This window comes from Mirounga leonina, unplaced genomic scaffold (genome assembly GCF_011800145.1).
Source record: "Mirounga leonina isolate KUSES-001 unplaced genomic scaffold, KU_Mleo_1.0 Mir_126, whole genome shotgun sequence".
NCBI lineage: Eukaryota > Metazoa > Chordata > Mammalia > Carnivora > Phocidae > Mirounga > Mirounga leonina.
The window spans coordinates 27,322,229-27,342,908 of NW_023270314.1; the positions used below are offsets into that span (position 1 = coordinate 27,322,229).

A 20,680-nucleotide genomic window follows, 5' to 3' on the forward strand; every position below is an offset into this window, starting at 1 on the left:
AAGTTTTGTAATTACTTTTTTTTTTTTTAAGACTGAGAGTGATTGGAGGGGGGCGGGGGTGAAGGGCAGAGGGAGAGGAAGAGAGAGAATCTCAAGCAGGTTCCGTGCCCAGCGCAAGGCCTGACTCTGGGCTCAGTCCCACAACCCTGAGATCATGACCTGAGCCGAAATCAAGAGTCAGACGCTTAACGGAATGAGCTACCCAGGCACCCCTTTTATTACTTTTGTAATTGAGAAAATAGTAAGTTAAAAATAAGATAATGAAATGAAAATGTTAAAGAGGTAATGGGTGATCTTGACTAGAGCTACTTCAGAAATGTGCGGGTGGTAGAGCGAGCAAGTGGAAACAGCAAATACAGACAGTGCTTGAAAAGACCCTTAACTATAAAATGCAAGAGACAGCAATAGCTAGAGGAACATACGAAGTTGAGGGAGTGTTACTTTTTTTTTAGCAAACTTTTTATTTTGAAATAATTTCGGATTTACAGTAGAGTTCTTAAGATAGTACAGTTCCATGTATCTCCACCTACCTCCCCCTAATGTTAACATCTTGCAATAACTCTCAAACATTTATCAAAACTAAGAAATTAACTGGTGCAATGCTGTTAACTAAACTATAGAATTTATTTATTTATTCAGATCCAGCATTTTTCCACTAATGACAGAGGGTTGCTTTTAAGATCCACCAGAAGCCTGAATTGTCTCCTGAAGAACAGGGAGAAATATCCATATAAATTTATAGAAATGACTGACCAGGGGGCGCCTGGTGGCTCACTTTAAGTGACTGCCTTGGGCTCAGGTCATGATCCCAGGGTCCTGGGATCGAGCCCCGCATCGGGCTCCCTGCTCCTCGGGGAGCCTGCTTCTCCCTCTCCCTCTGCCCGCTGTTCCCCCTGCTTGTGCTCTCTCTCTCTCTCTCTCTCTGTCAAATAAATAAATAAAATCTTAAAAAAAAAAAAAGTGACCAGATGAAATACTACATTGTGCCATGGAAAGCAAGTTAGAGAAACATTCAGAAGCAAGTGGGTACATTTATTCCTTCAGTAAATAGTGGGATCAGGTTACATGATAGCCCAGTTTTCCAGAAATTTACTTTTCCCTTTTTCTTCCTCTTCCACTTATATCTAGGAAACAGAAACACAGACCATTAATACTGCCATCAGTTATATTTTCATGTTCCTTTCAAGCATGCAATATGCCACTTCTTGAAATCTGTACAATTTGGGCACTCATCTCCATAATGATTGGCTACCACTTTTCTGAGAAGCTCTTCCCTTCCTCGGGGGCTGTACATCCCGGTAGTCCATGTTTGCAGCTGCGCTGCTGTCTCCTACCCAACATCCTCAGCTTTTAAGATGAAGATACCCCTGCCAAGATTTCAGCACTAAAGCTCATTTGACCCAGCCTTTACATTTTAATGGTGGAATAACGGAGACCCAAAGAGAGGAAAGAACTTATCCATGGTCATACATCTTAGATGGACAGTGCTGGGACACATCCCAACTCCAAGTTAAATGCTCCTGCAGAAAAGACATAGTGTTGCATTTCCAGGTTGTATCTAATCTGGATTCAGGAAGCCAGCTATGGTCCAGAGGCAAATCTGCCAAGATTCCCAGCCTTGCTGGGAAGAATGAACAGTGTGCTGGATGTCACGCTTGAGAGAGGAGGCTGTGGTCGTGTACCAACCAATGGGGCCCTTGAAAACTTGCAGCCTCCATGACTTCCCATGCCTCTTCTAGGAAAATACTTGGGAAAAAGTTAAAACCAACTAGAATTTCACCTTATTGTGTGCCCTATACCCCCACTCTGGAACAGTGGAGACTATAGAGAGAATAGAAAGAGCAGTAAGAGACTGTAACCCAAGTTCAGGATTTGAGAAATGACTGGGTACTGTGGTTGATCATCATGAGGTGTGGCTGGAGGAGTAGGGAGGACTACCCACTTAATATTAATTGTCACCACTTACTGGGTGCCTATTTATGTCAAATACTACACTACATGCTTTAATATAGGCACATCTGTTCTCCACAATAGCCGAGTATGGTAGGTTCCAGAAATTAAACTTGCCCAAGGTCACTTGTCTGGGTGGGGCTGGAGTAGACTAGTAACACATGTTCATTGTAGAAAATAGAAGTGGCTTGTAATCCCTTCTTCAATGATAACCCAGGCCATCTCAATATAATACTCTTGCCACTTTGCGGTCCCGACTGCTTTTAGCTATTGCTTTGGTTCTGTCCCTTCTTGCTTCTTTTCCTTCCCCAGAAGGACTGGAATCACTGCTTCTTCCCCATTTTTCTCTCCTTGGGTCCTAAAGCCCTGCATGCCTGGCATTGCCTGGGGATGCTGCCAGGAGTGATTGCAGGGTGTGGGGCCTTTCATGCTGTCAGGCTGTACAGCCCTTTTTGTCCCCACTTAAATACTTTTGAACATGTACCCTTAAGAACTCTTTTTAATAAAAGAGCACACTTACTCCTTGTTACAATGCCCCCTAAGGGATTTCCTCCACCCAGGCCCTTTTTGGGTCACTGCCGGTACTCCATTCCACAGATCCCTCTCTTCCTGGTCATCACAAGTAAAGTAGAAATGATCATTTTCCAGCTGCTTATAGTAACATCAGAACGTTTTAATATTCTATAGATTTTTGTGATAGGAAGATGATGTATAGTTCTATTTTTTATTCATTTGTGTTACATAATGTATACACATTTATTGTAAAAACGAAGGAAAAAAATGTAGATGCCCATAATCCATGATCCAAAGGTAACATTAACATCCTGATGTCTTTTCTTCCAGACTACTTTTCTGTGTTTATAATTATACATTTGTATTATAAGATGGGATTATGTGGTCTTAAAATTTTTTTTTAAGATTTTATTTATTTGTCAGAGAGAGAGAGAACACAAGCAGGGGGAGTGGCAGCAGAGAGAGAAGCAGGCCCCCTGCTGAGCAGGGAACCCAATGCTGATGCAGGCCTCCATCCCAGGACTCCAGGATCATGGCCCGAGCCAAAGGCAGACGCTTCACCAGCTGAGCCACCCAGGCATCCCTGTGGTCTTAAAGTTTGCTTTTTTCCCCTCAAAAGTATCTTATGAGCATCTTTCCATGTCAATATACTTCGATCACACGATTACTGAGAAAAGTAGTGTCCAGTTACCAAGGCAAAATGCCACTTAGAGTGTCAGGGCTCCTGTTTAGGCTGGGCAAGGGCAGGGTAGGTGAAGTTGGAGACCCAGATGACTCATCCATTGTGTGGTGGGAGGTAGCATCCAGCAAGGCATGCTGCCAGCAATAAGGCGGCACCAGTGTCCGGAGCAGTTTAATTCTTCTTTTCCAGCAAGAAAACTTTTCATGCTTCTTGTATCTCTGATCCATTCATTCTTCCACCAGTGAATCGTCTTGTCAGTAAAGATTTAAACACTAAAATCAAGCAGTTGTCCTCTGTAAGTTTTTTTTTTCCAGACCTTGGTGCTATGTATTCAGAAGAGTAATAGGGTGAGAGACTTAATTCCCAATATAGCTGCTAATCCTGTCTAATTCCCGGAAGTCTTTCAGTCCTAGGTGGTTTGTCCTTTCTTTCTTAGTTGAAAGACGGGTGAGTCACAGACCACAGGAACGGAGGGCTCGAAGGTATTGGAGTTCGTGGCTTGTTGGGAGTTGGTGCTGCTCAGCTTATTTATAGGAACGCTTTCAGAGTATGGGACATTGAATTTTACTTCATCAAGCATGTTTCCTCTGTTATTGTAGAACAGTAGTGGCAGGTTCCAGGTTGTTTGCAATCATATATGTATAAATTAATTCTGTTTTGACCCAGGTGAAAATGACCTCTCTTAGATATGTAAATGTGTGTCCTTCAATCAAGAAAGTGGGTGGTAGTGTTTTCATATGAAGCCAGGATATTTTTCTACCAGAGGATCTGTGAAATAGTAAATTTTCTGATAATTGAGAATTTACACATGGACAAACGTGTGTAGAGAAGAGCAGAAGAAAAAAAGAGGATTAGGTTCTTATGTAAAAATAAAATTTGTTCATATGCATGTAGATTATGGCAGGTATGATGAGATATCATTTATGCAAATGCATGTAAAAGTCTGGTGAGTTCTCTAAATTTCTACAAATACTTTCAATCCTTGATGATACTATCCACAATTATGGTATTGTATAGTTTCAGCTATACTATGTCTTTGTCATATTTAAAAGAAAAAAACCCCCAGCAGGATTCCCCATGTAATTTTGTGGTATGTAATGATGAACTTGTATTAATGCATATTTTGCGGTGTTTAAAGTACCTAGTATTTTGCTTCCTCTTTCTTGTTTTCCTTATTAATCTTTGGATAAAAATCCCTTGTCTCCAATGTAACTATCATTAGATCTGGGCTCTCTTTTCTCCTCATTTTGTCCTTATAAGGCTATCCTGTTTTATCACTTCCTGCTTCAGCTCCTGACTTTTTCTCTCTTCCCCTCTCCCCTGGTGGATGCTTTCTCCATGTGGCAGGGCTGTAACTGTTCACAGCTGTCTGAAACGCCCGTGGACCAGGAGCAGCTTAGAGTTTTAACTTTCATTTTACAAAGAACAACATGTTTGAATGTTTCAACAGGCAAGTTATAACTGGCACTTACTTCTTGCTCTTCTAGAACACTGAAAATCTCCCCCAGCACTGCAGGAGGGGTATCCTGACTGTGTTAAAGAAGAAGTGGGAGAACCCAGCCCTGGGAACAGAGTCTCACACAGACTCCCTGCGAAACGGCAGCGCTGAGGTCAGACACGGAGGCAACCATCCTGCCGGTGAAGTGGCTAGAAGCTCTGCCCCTGAGGCCGAAGCTGACCAGGAAGAAAGAGTCCACCCTAGACCTAGACTCGGATCACCTTCTGAAGCCCTTACTCAGTGGCCGAATCTCCTCATTGAGGGCAGCGAGCGTCTTAAAGACCACTCGAAAGAAAGTAAAAAAATGGAAAATTGTCTAGGAGAATCCAGGCACGAAGTAGGAAAACCTGAAATCAGTGAAAACACAGAAGCCACAAACAAAATAGAGAAATACAATGTTCCGCTGAACAGGCTTAAGATGATGTTTGAGAAAGGTGAACCAACTCAAACCAAGGTAAGGACTGGGCCGGTGGCAGGCTTGAGAAAGCTGATTCAAGTGACTAAACAAAGCAGTTTTTCTGATCTAGACAGTTTGAGTGGTGGCCAGTATGTCTTTTGATTCAAAATTAAGTGAATTAACAAGAAGTCTCGAATTATTTACACAGATGCTTAAGATTTTGCGGATCTGTGACCCAGTTTCACGTGAAATCAAGCACACACTGGGATTCAGGTTAATATCTAGAAATGAAGAGTTTGGTGCCGATTAGATTTTGTGTTTTTATACGCTTGCCCTTTTAATTTGTCTTCCTGTGCCTTTTGTCATTTGTAGCTTTGGGGGGTGGGATTACTGCTGAATCTCTCTCTGCTTGGACACAGCTGCAGGCTGAGTATTAAGGCCAGAGTTTAACATTAAGACTGAGGCTTAGTTGTCTCTTTGCTAGCTGACTCCTTCTCTTCTCCACTTCCTCATCTGTGCCATCCAACAAATGTTTTCTATCAGCTAAAATCCTCTCCCAGGAAAAATCAGTGAGGATAGCCAGATTAGCTGTAGCCTTCAGGAGTTTTGACTTGCAAATGCTCAGGGTTGCATTTTCCTACAACTGCTAATGAAATTTGATCCTTCGTGTGGATTGCAGACCGGGTACCCAGAGGGAATTACTTAACTAGAAAATGAGTTACATATGCTGGTGACTTATAACACAATCCAGGGGCGGCAGAACTGGTAAATTTTTCCAGTTTTCTCATACTTTCCTGCGTATCTGGCTTTGTACATGGGGATGGTTTGTTACAACAGTCATTATAATGAAATAAACAGATCTGACAGGAAGCAAAGCCATCATTTTCTCTAGATTCCATCTAGATGGGAAAGCTGAAATTTTTTAAGCTAAATATTTGGCCCAAATCCCTGCATGTGTGAAGTAATGGTATAAGACCTTCTTTCTGAGAGAAAAATTTGATAACTCGTCCTATAATCTTCAGTTATGTTTGACGTGACTTAGTTTATCTCTTTCCGTAACTTGCAGTGGCTGGAACTTTCCAGCCTAGAAAAGTTCTTGGGTGTTTAAAGGATCATCTATTTCGAGGATGTAGTAAGAATTTGTAAAGGTTTGCAAACCTAGAACCCTTTCCTGTGCATGAGTTTTAGCTCTATTTTAACACTGAAACCAGTTGGCAAAAGATGTAACCACAAAGCAGTTTTATGACTTTCCTTAAAACTCTCATCCCTCTCAATTTTTAGTCCTCTAGGCCTGCCAACTCCCTCTTTATCCTTTATGGTCTTAATAAAAAAATTTTTTTAGGTTTTTTTTTTTTAATTTAAATGGGAAGAAGAATTTTAAGTGGAGGGGAAAAAATGTCAGAAATCCTAAATAGAGAGGAAGGGGTTTTGTTGTGACTCAAAGCACCATTGTAAGCCTCCTCCTCAGAGACCCTGTTAGGGGCGGGACGGCTGATGTCATGCCAGCACACACAATGTCGATTCAGTGCAAAAGCCTGGTGCATGTCGAAACTGGCCTAAGGTAGGAAATGACTGGGATTGCAGCAAACAAAAATGCTGATTATGTGTAAGGATCTGGTGAGAGACTTTTTTCTCATAAATGTCTGGCGAGAGATGGGTCAGAACAAGCCTATCACTTTGTGGCTGGTCAGAGTAGAGAAAGACTCCTCATATAAAGAAAGATCCTTCTAGATCTCTAATAGCACAGGGCAGGCAGCCTGATTGTTAATGGTGTAGGAAGATGGGGGGGTGGAGGAGGGGTGTCTAAGATTGACCTGGGCTTTTTTAGGTGCCCTTTAAAACTTCCTGATTAAATAGTCATTTGTCACTTAATGGACTGCTTGGTAAAACAGAACTGCCCTTGGTTTTATAGCTGTTTCTAAATAACCATCCTTTATCCATGTTAGAAACATGAATAGTTTACTTTTAAAAAGTTTTGTCTAATATTTTCAAAAAATATTAAAAGTTTTGTCTACTTTAGCTTAAGGAATAACAAAATTAGTTTGAAATTACGTTACAGTTATCGTTAACATAATTTCAGCTTTAACATGGATAACGCTTTAATCGGGAAGTTACATAATTGGATCTTTGGAAGGAAGCTCTGAGAAATATGGTAGGGACACTAGAAATCGCTTTAGGAGCAAGAGTCTACAAGAAAGAGTGTGCACTTCAGAGCTAACAAATTAGTACCTCCGTAAGACAAGCAAATATAGTAGGTACAAATTGTGTGAATCTTTGGTTCTGTAACTAAATTTTAGAGAAGTGGACTGAATCTCAACTAACTAGCTGGGCAGGGGCAGGGAGCACATAGGTAATGGAAATAATGCTCTAATGCTGTGTCCTCTTAAATCTTTTTCTCAGTTATTTACAGGAGACAAAGTTAATTGGCTTGAGTTCCACTTTTGTTAGTCTCTCTTGCTCCCTTTTGCCTGAGATGGTTCTCTTCTTGTCCACTTTTCTTCCTGATCTCTGCCCTCCTGTTTTTCTCTCTCTCCTTGTGAAATCTCACCTCTTTCCATGACTCTAAGAGGTGAACCCCCAAACTAGATTTTAATTCTCAGTTCTTAACCCAAGCTTCAGCCTCATATTTCTGGTTGCCTGCCAGATCAGACATCTCTCTTTGAATATCCCTTAGGCACTCACATTCAAGAAGGCTAAAAAAGAATCCATTGTCTTTCCAACCAAAAACCTGCTTTACCCCAGTTCCCTTCATGCATTACCATGCACCAAATCTTCTTGTCTGTAAAACTTGGAATCAGTTCTTCCTTCTGCCTGCCTCCTCTTCCCAGTCAGTCACTTACTAAGCCATCTAAATAAGCCTACCCTCAGGATGCCTGAGTGGCTCAGTATCAGTTGGGTATCTGCCTTCTGCTCAGGTCCTGGTCCCAGGGTCCTGGGATCAAGCCCCATATCGGGCTCCCCAATCAGTAGGGAGTGTTTCTCCCTCTTCCCCCACTTGTATTCTCTCTGTCTCTCAAATAAATAAATAAAATCTTTAAATAAATAAATAAATAAATAAGCAAGCCAGCCTGCCCTCTACACATCTCTCAAGTATGGGCCATTCTGTCTGGTCCCATAGTATTGCTATGACCTCCCCCATCAGCCTCTTTTCTTTCTTCCCATGCATCCTCTACACTGTTGCTATTTATTTTTCTAAATAGAGTTGTAAATTAGTTTACTCAGAAACTTTTGATGACCCAGGGCACCACCCAGGCAGTCAGTTAAGTGCATCTGACTCTTAATTTCTGTTCAGGTCCTGATCTGGGGTCATGAGATAGAGCCCCATGTAGGGCTCCATGCTCAGTGCAGAATCTGCTTAAGATTCTCTCTCCCTCTGCCCCTCCCACTCATTCTCTCTCTCTCTCTCAAATAAATAAATCAATAAATCAATAAATCAATAAATCAATCTTTAAGAAAATTTGATGCCTCAGAATTAATCCATATTCAATACTGGGTCTTCCACAGTCTGAGCTCAACCTACCTTTCAATCTCAGAGCCAGTCTTATACTTAAACCCTGGATCACTCCTTACTCTCTAAATCATTCATACCTATCCGCAGTTACTGTCTTCTGAAATTTTTCTCCCAAAGGTCTGTCAAAACTGTTGAGACCTTACCTCAGCTTCTCTCAGATAAATTAACCCTTCTTACTCTCCTATACCTATGGAATTTTCTTTTTACTTCTGTTTGGGCATTTATATCATGCTTCCCTTAATAATCATGTGTAAATTTGTACACTCCTGGGGCACCTGGGTAGTTCAGTCGGTTAAGCGTCCAACTCTTGCTTTTGGCTCGGGTCATGATCTCAGGGTTGTGGGATTGAGCCCCCTATTGGGCTCTGTGCTGGGGCAGGGGGCGGGGTTCTGCTTTCCACTCTGCTCTTCCTCCCCTCCCAGGCCTCCAGCCCCATTCTCTAACTCTAAAAAATAAATAAAATCTTTTTTTAAAAATTTGTATATTCCCGAAGTCTGTAATTTCTTTCAAAGTGATGTTTTTCTTTCCCAATGGTTAGTATAAGGACTTAGCTCTTAGTGCTTACTTAATAAAAGGAAGAAACAAAGCTTAGAGTTCAAATAGCTTATAAATAGTAAGAATTGATTAAATGCTCTTCCTCACTTATTCTCTACCTTTAGTGAATAGATACATTGTTCAGATCAGATAGTTTAGTTGAACATGATGGCTCTAATTCCTATGAGCAAATGAGCAGTGGGTGGATTAATATAACCTACCATCATTACTAGGAAAAAGAAACATTTCCCCCCCCTGCCCCAAGTGGCATATACTGAGGTGGTCTAGCAATCCTAACTTCGTGTATATGTTGATCTGGATTTTAGGTAGCTGAGGTAACTATTTCTGGATATCCTTTTATGAAAAAGATAGCTGATTAGTCATAACCAACATTCAGTTATCATCTTGTTGACATTTGAATCCATAATCTTTAAAACCAGGATGTGGTTATTCAAAAAATTAAGTACCTCTTTTATGCCCTGGAATGACCAGGAGCATATAAGGAGCATGTGACAGGCTCAGTCAGTCTCACTTCTTTCTGTTTTGTTCCTAACATATTTGGTTCACACAAATCCTTGGATAGGAGAATAAAGACCGAATATTTGGGTGACATATTTCTGCCTTCATAACCTATTTCAATTATTGTTTTCTGGTGGGTCAAGATTGAACAACTTAGGTGTAATGCAAGAAAATAAGACTAGACTGTGGATATCCGTTGATACTTTGATACAGATGTAGAGTACTTTTTTTTTTAAGATTTTATTTATTTATTTGACAGAGAGACACAGCGAGAGAGGGAACACAAGCAGGGGGAGTGCAAGAGGGAGAAGCAGGCTTCCCGCCGAGCAGGGAGCCCAATGTGCGGCTCGATCCCAGGCGCCGCTAGAGTACTTCTTCCATGAAATGTTTCCAATTTCTAGGAGAGGAGTTTGATAGAGTAGAGGAGAGAGTACCTCCTCACCAAAAATCACTGTTTCCTAAAACACATAAGCTCACTCATTTGCTCATTCTTTGGAGACTAACCATGGATGGGAAGTCGCAATGAGAAAATAATAAGTTTGTCCATAAGTGAAAAGAATTAAACTATTTAGAAATTTTTTTCTTTCTCCTTTTCCCCCCATTATTCATGGTATATTTTAATGCTTCCAGTTAGTCATATTTTAATTGTATTAACTTGTCTTATATTACAAAGGCAAAACAGTACACTCAGCTAAAATAGAAGTATCTAAAATAAAAATGGAAGTTTCCCTTGTCCCAGCCCCCTTTTCACTTGTTTGCTACTTTTCTTCCCTTAGACTTCTAAGCCCTTAAACTTCCCTTAGAATTTCTGTTCCTCTTGTCACCAGGATCATTATATGAGTGGCTAGCACCAAAACACCAACAAAAGCCGCACTTGTTAATATGAGACTAAAACCATCCTTCTTCAAACAGTCCAAAATTTTTGTGATTTTTCTTTGTGTAACTTCCTGGAAGTGACATTTGGTATTTTGTTTAGCTTTCTGTAACTCATACAGAACAGTGTTTACGTGTTGCTGTCCTGGAGTAAGCCCTGGAGAAAATAAGGCAACCAAGCTGAAGTCTGATCTGTGTTCATTAGATATTTTATCCATAGCCAACCAATCTGTAATCTACATCAAGGAGACAATTTATATTTGCCTTCTTGAAGAATGGGTAGGTGTCCATAGGGAATCTGTACATTGTTATAAAATTATCCATGACATTTTATTTTCTCCTTCCTTGGTTAACAACTACATATCCTCTCTTATACACTTAATGTATCTTAATAACATTTTTCTTCTGCTTCCTTAATGTCTTAAGTAAGTGATTTGAAATTATATTCCAAGAAGAATAAAATTCCGAGGATGTTCATAATTGGTATTAATTGCATATTTTTAAGCCATAATTTTAAGATGGACTTAGGGCGGAAAGGGACTTGAATAACTGTCAACATCACTGTAGGGTCTAATGTAGTCTTTTTTTTTTTTTTTTTGAGAGAGAGAGAGAAAGCACAAGCAGGGGGTGGGGTATGAGGAGGGGCAGAGGGAGAAGCAGACTCCCCGCTGAGCAGGGAGCCCGATGTGGGATGTGGGGCTCTGGGATGTGGGACTCGTGGGATGTGGGGATTGTCCCAGGACTCTGAGATCACACCTGAGCCAAAGTCAGATGCTCGACTGACTGAGCCACCCAGGCACCCCTAATATAGTCATCTTAATGTAGGCGAGTATATCTTCAGTTTGCTTATCAGCAAATCATAAATCTTAAATTGACCCAACATTAAACATCCAATAGATACGTTACTAGAGCTTTAAATATGGATACAGTAACTGGTTTTGTTAAATAAACACAATAATTATCTTTGATTTTTCTATCAATGCCATCTTTCTCATATATCCTGCTAAAAGTTTTTTTTTTTTTTTTAAGATTTTATTTTTTTTGAGAGAGAGACACAGTGAGAGAGGGAACACAAGCAGGGGGAATGGGAGAGGGAGACCAGGCTTCCCGCGGAGCAGGGAGCCCGATGCGGGGCTCTATCCCAGGACCCTGGGATCATGACCTGAGCCAAAGGCAGACGCTTAACGACTGAGCCACCCAGGGGCCCCTAAAAGTAATTTTTTTGATGATTTGTTATATTCATCCATGATTTATAGCTTCTTCTATAATTTCAAAATATAAGTACACTCTGTCAGTGTTATTTTGACTGACTCTCTAGCAGATCATTTCTGGTAAAGACGTCATACCAGTGTAAATTAAGTTTTATTTACCCTTAATTAGTAATTCTTTTGTCTTTCATGGTAAGGTAATAATGGATCCAGGTGTAGAGATGCGGGTCAGGGAATTCTGATATTTCTCACTGTTTGTTGCTCTTGATGTACCAACTGGAGACCAGTCATGTCTCTTCTGTTTACTTTCAGGCCAACTTAACTACTTACTGGTTTTTAGCCGGTTTCATTACAATAAAACATGTTGAAAAGTTAAAAACAAAACAAAAACATGTTAAAAAGAAATGTCAGAGTGGCGCCTGGGTGGCTTAGTTGCTTAAGCCTCTGCCTTGGGCTCAGGTCATGATCTCTGGGTCCTGGGATTGAGCCCCACATTGGGCTTCTGCTTCTCTCTCTCTCCCTCTGCTGCTCCCCACCACTCATTCTCTCTCTCTCTCAAATAAATAAAATCTGAAAGAAGGAAAGAAAGAAAGAAGGAAAGAAAGAAAGGAAGAAGGAAAGAAGGAAGGAAGGAAAGAAAGAAAGGAAGAAAGAAAGGAAGGAAGGAAGGCCGGTCAGATGACTGGAACGTTCTGTAAGCAAGTTTGGCTCCATTAGAGTTTGGAGTGGCCAGAAAGACTTCACTTACCCCTCAAATACGACCACCTTTATCTTTCTGGAATCAGACTCACTCCTGGATTAGACAACATAGGTGTGTATATCCAGATGAATATATTAGTCATTTTCTTCTCTAGTCTTCTAACTCATCAGTTACAATGAGTGAAAAATCCCTATCAACATCTTTGACATAAATCTAAAAACTGTACAGGACTGTAAGGTTATTTAATCCAGCTCACTGCTCTCAGGATATTAAAATCCCTAATTTAGGGGTGCCTGGGTGGCTTAGTAGTTAAGTGTCTGCCTTTGGCTCAGGTCATGATCCCGGGGTCCTGGGATCGAGCCCCGCATTGGGCTCCCTGCTTGGCGGGAAGCCTGCTTCTCCCTCTCCCACTCCCCCTGCCTGTGTTCCCTCTCTCGCTGTGTCTCTCTCTGTCAAATAAACAAAATCTTAAAAATAAATAAATAAATAAAATCCCTAATTTACATGTGGAAACAACTGAGGTCAGAGAAGTTAACTGACATGCCCAATGTGATTGGCTAATTAATATCAGAACAAGGACTGAAATTGTTTAGTACCCTGTCTCTACCATGTAACAGTGTCTTCATTAATATTGTAATAACTGTGTATTAGGTAAAAACAACTGGCCATGGCCTTCCTTATCTGAAATCTAAAGAAACTGGGAAAAATTTTAAACATATCAACTTTTGTATTCTCAAAGACTTTAGCTCTCTATCTTCCCTCTTCCCACATTTTATAGTCTTGTAACTGAATTAAAAGCATCAGGGCAGTGAAGAGAAGAAATACATTGGAATGCAAGAGATTTGTACTAAAACTCTTGAGTTAGAAGCTTGTCCCTCCTCCCTCCCCTGCCACACACAGTAAACCAGAAAAGAAAAGAAAAGAAAAGAAAAAGCCAAGTAAACCAGGAAAAACCAGTAACTTTAACCAGGAAAAAAGAATGAAACAACTGTGCACAATGATATCCTATCATTGCATAATTAGTTTTTACATGGTTTTCATCCCTGTGTGCTCAGTTTTTGTGTGCCTTATCTTTTGTTTGGTCTTTTTTATATAGACCTTTCTATGTATTTTCCTAGTTCATGTGGTTATCCTTTTATGGCAATGTAGTATTTCATTATAGTTTAATCATGCCCCAATAATTAGATATTTTTCTAGTCTAATAAAAAGCTCTAAGCATCTTGGCAGAAACATTTTGTTTTTAGTTATTTTGGGGGAAGGGCAATATTACTGAAGTGATGTTCTCATGATCAAAAGTCATAATTCATTAAACATTCTTCTTGGGGCGCCTGGGTGGCTCAGTCTGTTAAATGTCTGCCTTCGGCTCAGGTCATGATCCCAGAGTCCTGGGATCAAGCCCCACATCGGGTTCCGTGCTCAGCACAGAATCAGCTTCTCCCTCTCCCTCTGCCCCTCCCCCCCGCTCTTGCTCTCCCTCTCTCTCCCTGTCTCTCTCTCAAGTGAATACATAAAAAAACTTTAAAAAAACCCCAAAAACCATGTTCTTATATATTTTCAGCTGGTTCTCAAAAATTATACTACTTTATAACACTAGCACAATCTAAGGACATATTTAATTCTCCAGCACCTTCTCAGCATTTGGTTTTTATCATTTTTATCTATTTGTATTAATAAATATGATGTATTGCCTCTCCTTTTTTTTTAAGATTTTGTTTATTTTAGAGAGAGAGCACAAGCAGGGGGAGGGGCAGAGGGAGAGGCTGACTCCTTGCTGAGCAGGGAGCCCGATGGGACTGGATCCCAGCATCCTAAGATCATCACCTGAGCCGAAGGCAGACACTTAACTGACTGAGCCACCCAGGCGCCCCATCCTTTCTTTTCTTTTTTTCCTAATTTTAAGTGTAACACGTAATTTTTGTAGAATGCTTAGAAATACAGAAAATATAAAGAAATCCCACAATCTGGATATAAAGAACTCCTTCTATATGTATTATTTTACTTAAAAGAGCTCCATTTTTTTCTATTTTCTTCTACCTGTAGAAGGAAATGTTGTCTCTCAGTACTTTGAGAAATTAAGGCTAGGTTTTATCTACGCCATATGCATAGTTCAGCAAAGTCCCATTTTCCCTAAAGGTCATCCTCTACCCTTGACTTTGGAGGGATGAGAGTCAGAAGGAAGGTCAAAGTTCAAAGGTTGAAGAAAGTGGCTGAGAGAGGTATGAGGTAAATTAAGGTATTGAGAATCAACTTTTAGACAGAATTTTTCCTAAAAATTAGGGGGGACAGGAAATCCTGCTTTTTACTTGATAATTGGAACCTCACTTACTTTATTCCTTTAAGAAAATTCTCCAGAGGGGCTCCTGGGTGGCTCAGTTGCTTAACAGTCTGCCTTTGGCTCAGGTCATGATCTCAGGGTCCTGGGATTGAGCCCTGCATCTGGCTCCCTGCTCTTCCTTTCCCTGTGCCTGTCCCCCCCCCCTTCTGTTTTCTCTCTCTCTCTCAAATAAATAAATAAAATCTTTTTAAAAAAAAGAAAAGATAATTTTCCAGAGGAAAGAAATTCTACAGACTACTGGCTAAAGGCTCTAAACTCTTTTTCTCTTACTGGTATGTGTTGATGCATTTAGTTTATGGATTCTCGGAGAGTATTTCAAGGGGCCGTCCCACTAATGAGAGTTACTACAGTCAGCTGACAGGAAGGAGCACTTGTGGGGTGGGGTGAGGCCAAGTCTTAGGAAATTCCAGAAAGTCTTGAAGTGTCTTGTCTTTTCTCTTAACAGGCTCCCTCAGGCATCTGAGTAAACAGGGCTGAAATGTGATAAAAATGTGTTACAGAAGAGTATTTCAGTATACGAATTCCTGTTTTTTTTTTTTCTTTTTGTGTTCTTCTACTTCCTTGAGAAATATTAGAGGAAACTCCTCCTTCTTCCTGTACCTCAGATTACCACTGAGGATCACAAAATTCATTGTAAATGCATTTGAGTTCTTGTTATTCTTAATATTTGAGTGATTTGGAGGTGAACCAGTATTGAAAGAAATGCTTAGTGCTTCATCTGGGATCTCATTAAAAGCTCTCCCATCTCAGAGCTGTGTTCTTCTTCAGAACCAGTGTCAATATAACTTTGATTTCCAGAGACATTTCTATTTTTCTTGAAGACCAAATGGCTTTGCACATTCACTTTTTTAGTACTTGGAAGAAAAGAATTTGGAGTCCTGATACCCTCATGTACCAGAAGGCTTTAAAAAAGAAAAGGTTCTTAACTTTATTTAACCTGAAGGTTTAAATTGAAAGCTAGCAAAGATGGAGAATTTTATGCATCTAAAACCAAAGTAAGGGGCGCCTGGGTAGCTCAGTCGTTAAGCGTCTGCCTCTGGCTCAGATCATGATCCCAGGGTCCTGGGATCAAGCCCCGGGCTCCCTGCTCAGTGGGGAGCCTGCTTCTCCCTCTCCCACTCCCCCTGCTTGTGTTCCCTCTCTCGCTGTGTCTCTCTCTGTCAAATAAATAAATAAAAATCTTTAAAAAAAATAAAAATAAAACCAAAGTAAGTCCCTGCCCTAGCAAGGCATATATTCTGGTTCTAAATGGGCTTGCTCCCAGTAATGCCAGTGCAGGGACTCTGCATGAGACAGAGAGGGATTTGACTACAAGTACAGACAGAAAACCGAGCTATCTGCAGGTTGTGACACGTAATGCATACTCTTGGAATCGTACCTGAACTTTACCTTTAACAGAATGTAAATATTTGAAATATTGCTTCATTATGAAGGATGCAGAACCCGTTCTCCTTTGGTTACCAAAAAAAATAAAAATAAAAATATTTCCAGGCTTTCTCCCTTTTTTGAGCCCAGAAAATTCTAATTTTTATAGTAATCATCTTACAGTCAAGCAGAATTTGGAGTAAGTCTTTGGAATTTCCTTTACTTTAATTATCTGCAAATGAAAAATGTTTTGAAAATAAAAAAATGTGGATGGGGAGGGTGTCCTGTCAAATTTATCTTTTTGTTTTGGCTGGTGATCTTCATTTCTAGATGGGGGGCTGCTCTCAGAGCAAGACTCTGTTGCATCATGTGAGTCATGTGGATGTGGTTGATGTTGGTGCAGCTGACCTGAGCATAATGTGGCAAGGTTAGAGTTGCTACAGCTTATTTTATTTTTTTATCAGTTAATAATGTAATTAGCAAAGCTGACTGGAGATAAATTATTTGAAATGTATGTTGAATTTGCAAGAAACTATTGTCGTTGGTATGGTACAAACAAACCAGGCCTTGGCTCTGATTTCTGAAGTGGCATGTTTTCTCTCTCCAGTGGGGGTGGGGGAGGACTTGAAAAAGTTCAGTCTTAAACTTTACTGTTGATTAGTCCATTGAACTTAAAGGTTTAATAACTATTTACTAATGTTGATTTCAGAAGGGTGCTAAGTGTTTTACTCTTCTGTCCTACTGGATTTCAGATATCTTTCCCACTTCAAGTTATTTGGAAATAAATTGAGATTTGAATGATAAGCTCTGGTTGAAGTCTCTCATTACAAGCTGAATAAACATGACATACTCTCTGTGTACTATTGTCTGGGAACATTCTGTGACACTAAATGACCTTCTCTTAAGTTACTTTTCCAGTCTTAAAAATTATAATTTATAACTTTAATTAGAGATCTACCCTAGATATGAGAGATATAAATGTAGTAGTTTACAGGACTCACAGAATAATTTATTCAAAAAATCTGTACCATCCATGTTTCTATTTAAAAAACAAAAACATGGTCCCTGCCCTCAGCAGGCTTCCAGTTCAGTAGAGGGACACATAGTAAGCATTGTAGTGTAAGTGTGACCAGGTACCTTGGAAACAGAGGAAGGACTACTTAGCTTTATATAGGAGAGCTAAGGTGGACTTCGCAGAGAGAATGTTGCTCAGCCTTCACTGAGTCTTGAAAGAACAAATAGAAGGATGAAAGGGGGATGGGGGAAGGGAACTCATTTACAAGCTCATGGACCTCCCAGCAGTTTGCTTTTCCTGGAAGGTAAGGGATGAGGAAGGGAATACTCAGGGAGGGGTGGTAGGGACTAGATGTAGAACTGGTCTTCCATAACATGCTAAGCACTTTAGATTTAGTTCGGGGAATGATTATAGGAATTTTTCAAGCATTTTGAACAAGAGAGTAATATAGCTTTATATTGGGGAATAATTACATGACGTGGGATAATGGCAGCATCATAGAGACTTGATTGGAAGGGAGAGAGGAAGCAATTAGAAATGTAATACAATAGTCCAGGGAAAAGATAAAGATGTGAACCAAGGCCGTAACAGCGGGGATGAAGTGGGAGGGAAAAGGGAAACAAACGGCAGATACTGTCATCTAGACTTGACGTTCAGGGAGACATGTCCCTGTTGTCTGGGACATGAGGATTCCCCTCCATGGCTGGTTAAAGTGCTTAGTTCTCTGGTTAAGCCGGTTAGGCAGTGATTATTACCAGAGAGAATTACCTCTATAGAGTTACTTATTTCTGCCTGGGCACCTGTGAATATGTAGTGCTTCATATTTATAATGCTAAAAACACATTCTGTGGAATGTAAAAACTAATACAAAATCTAATCTCTTACGGATTTTATTCTTAAAGGAGATTTGCAGGCCTCTTCTCTGAACATTCATCAGGATTTCCCACCTTCTTTGTAAAGCTTATGGCTGGGTTTTGTTTTCCCCAACAGATTCTTCGGTCCCAAAGTCGGAGTGCAGGTGGAAGGAGGATCTCTGAAAACAGCTATTCTCTGGATGATTTGGAAATAGGCCCAGGTAAGCAGCATTCCGTGTGTGTGAGGTTCCCTAGGAAGTACTCATTAGTAGCAGTACCTTTTGGCCTCAAAGCCGATGCTTTTAGAGGAAGAGTGGCACAAATTAAAAGGAACTATATTTGTGACAGCCCAGGGGTCCCCTTGTGGGATGACGAGGGAAGACTGCCGACAGTTTTGGCTCTGAGGTCATCTGGGGCTTGAGGGCTGCCATGGGTGGGTGGCAGTGTCCTCTGTCAAGACTGGTTATCCTGTATTACCGATGGTAACATAACACCTTGAGAGCATAATTATTATGTTTGGAAGGGGGCCCTATACAGGCATTTCACAAAACAAAAAATAAAATTAACAGGAAAATCATCAGCCTCCTGGTGAAGAAATGCAAATTAAAATGGCATTGAGATCTAGTTTTTTCCAATGTTAAGTAAGCCAAAATGTTTAAATATATAATACTCATTTATGGTAAAGGTTCTTTTAAAGTTGGGAAAGTGAGTAACTATTACCTAGTAAGTGACAGTTATATTCCTGATTTCCTTCTTTGTACCCTTCGTAGAAGAAATGGATTACATCCAATTCCAACAGCCCCAAATTTAGAAACTTTTCTTCTTTTTTTTAAGATTTTATTTATGTATTTGACAGAGACACAGCGAGAGAGGGAACACAAGCAAGGGGAGTGGAAGAGGGAGAAGCAGGCTTCCCGCCGAGCAGGGAGCCCGATGCGCAGCTCTATCCCAGGACCCTGGGATCATGACCTGAGCTGAAGGCAGACGCTTAACGACTGAGCCACCCAGGCGCCCCCCAAATTTAGAATCTTGAAACCATTCAAATCACATTTTATCTTCTGATAGGACACATTATTTGTGCGCTTCCAGGTCAGTCGTCATCTTCTCCGTTCAACACAGAGAAAAGCGAGAGCAGGCGAAATCTGGACTTACCGCGCCTGTCAGAAACCTCCATAAAGGATCGAATGGCCAAGTACCAGGCAGCTGTGTCCAAGCAGAGCAGCTCCAGCAGCTCCACAGTAGGTGTTCTGCATCATCCATTCACTCATCCAGCCAGTGGTCACTGAGCACGGAGACAAGAGATGTCTCCCAGACCCTGACCCGAGAGCCCTGCTCTCTCCCTGGTCCCTAGCCATTCTCCTTCCACGTAAACCCTACCCTAGCTTCATTCAGAATCCTTATCATGTTCTAATCCTGACTTTGCTTTCCTAGGCCTCATTCCCACCGCACTCCTTCATTGGTGATGTTATCATCCAGTAATATCATGGACAGTGTTCCTGCCTCTTCTGCTTAATTTTGTTGTTGTTGCTAAAAAAGTTATAGTCTGTTAGTTTTAACAGAAACACTTGTTTTTGTTTTTGAGGAAAGGAGGAGAGAATACTGGCAAGAAATATGGGATATATTCGACATTAATGTGGGATGGGGAGGTTTCTTGCAGTTTTTTCTTGATATAGAATTCACATGATATAAAATGACCACTTTCACATGTAATTCAGTGATTTTTAGTGTATTCCTAAGGTCATGCCATCGTCATCACTGTCTAATTCCAGAACATTTCCATCACCCCAAAAAGAAACCCCATACCTGTGCAGTCACTAGTTCCCCTCCCCTCATCCCTTGGCAACCACTAATCTGCTTTCTGTCTTTATGGATTTACCTATTCTGGATATTTTATATAAGTGAATCATACAATATATGGCCTACTTGATCCTTACTTCTTATGATGTAATGATTTTCTAAAGAAATAGAATAATGGATAGATAAAGGGGAGGGAGAAATAATAGGAAGATGACATGCTCAGTAAGCATAAAAATGTGATATTCTGAATCAAATGAAGGGTCTTTGCATTTTAGATTTTCCTAGGCTTACCTGGCAGGCTGACACTACAAAACTGCTTAACCAAAGATACCTTTTAAATGTCATTTATTCATACCTACACATGCATATAAACACTCTACATATACATAGATATGGATCTCTCAAACATTTGTTCCTTCTGAGATTTCAGAATACAAGCCACGAATCTCTAGGTGTCCTATGTTTTTGTTGGAAGATAGTATTGATTTTTATTTGTTCCCAGGCAGACTGAAACGAGTTGACCTATTAGAAATCATAACTTGTATTCCAGGAGTTGAGCCTTCTTTTCCTCACATTATTAAGTATGCATTCTCCAATAGTACTTATTGGTGGACTAAGTCTCTGGGCAATGAATAATTTTGTCCTGAGTTTTCGCTGTGGTTTTAAGAAGAGATGATGTGTATAACTCAGTCGTAAAGTGGAACACCACAGGCTGATTATTCACCGACAGCATGAAAGTGAGCAAAGTTAGACTTCTCTTAGAAGGAGGTCAGGAGATAGAGCAAACAGGTGATCTTTGGAGCTTATTTCCCTTGTTTCAAGATTTTGCTGCTTCTCTGTGCCCTCCTGCTATAAACATTCCAACCAGGTGACTCCCTAAGTGGAAAAACCTGTTCAGTGACTTTTTTTTTTTAAACTCCTAATAGAGT

At 40.4% G+C, this 20,680-nt stretch overlaps 1 protein-coding gene across 5 annotated transcripts in view; it reads left to right on the forward strand.

The window, feature by feature from the left end:
* LIMA1 (LIM domain and actin binding 1) overlaps positions 1-20,680 on the forward strand; it is a 93,707-nt gene that overhangs the window by 53,394 nt on the left and 19,633 nt on the right. For 3 of the 5 annotated variants that reach the window (XM_035002687.1, XM_035002688.1, XM_035002691.1), the window contains 3 exons: positions 4,633-5,097; positions 18,091-18,175; positions 19,020-19,192. In XM_035002687.1, the coding sequence (XP_034858578.1) occupies positions 4,633-5,097; positions 18,091-18,175; positions 19,020-19,192 (723 nt within the window). The remainder of the gene's footprint in view (positions 1-4,632; positions 5,098-18,090; positions 18,176-19,019; positions 19,193-20,680) is intronic. The other 2 variants (XM_035002689.1, XM_035002690.1) reach the window with 1 other exon arrangement.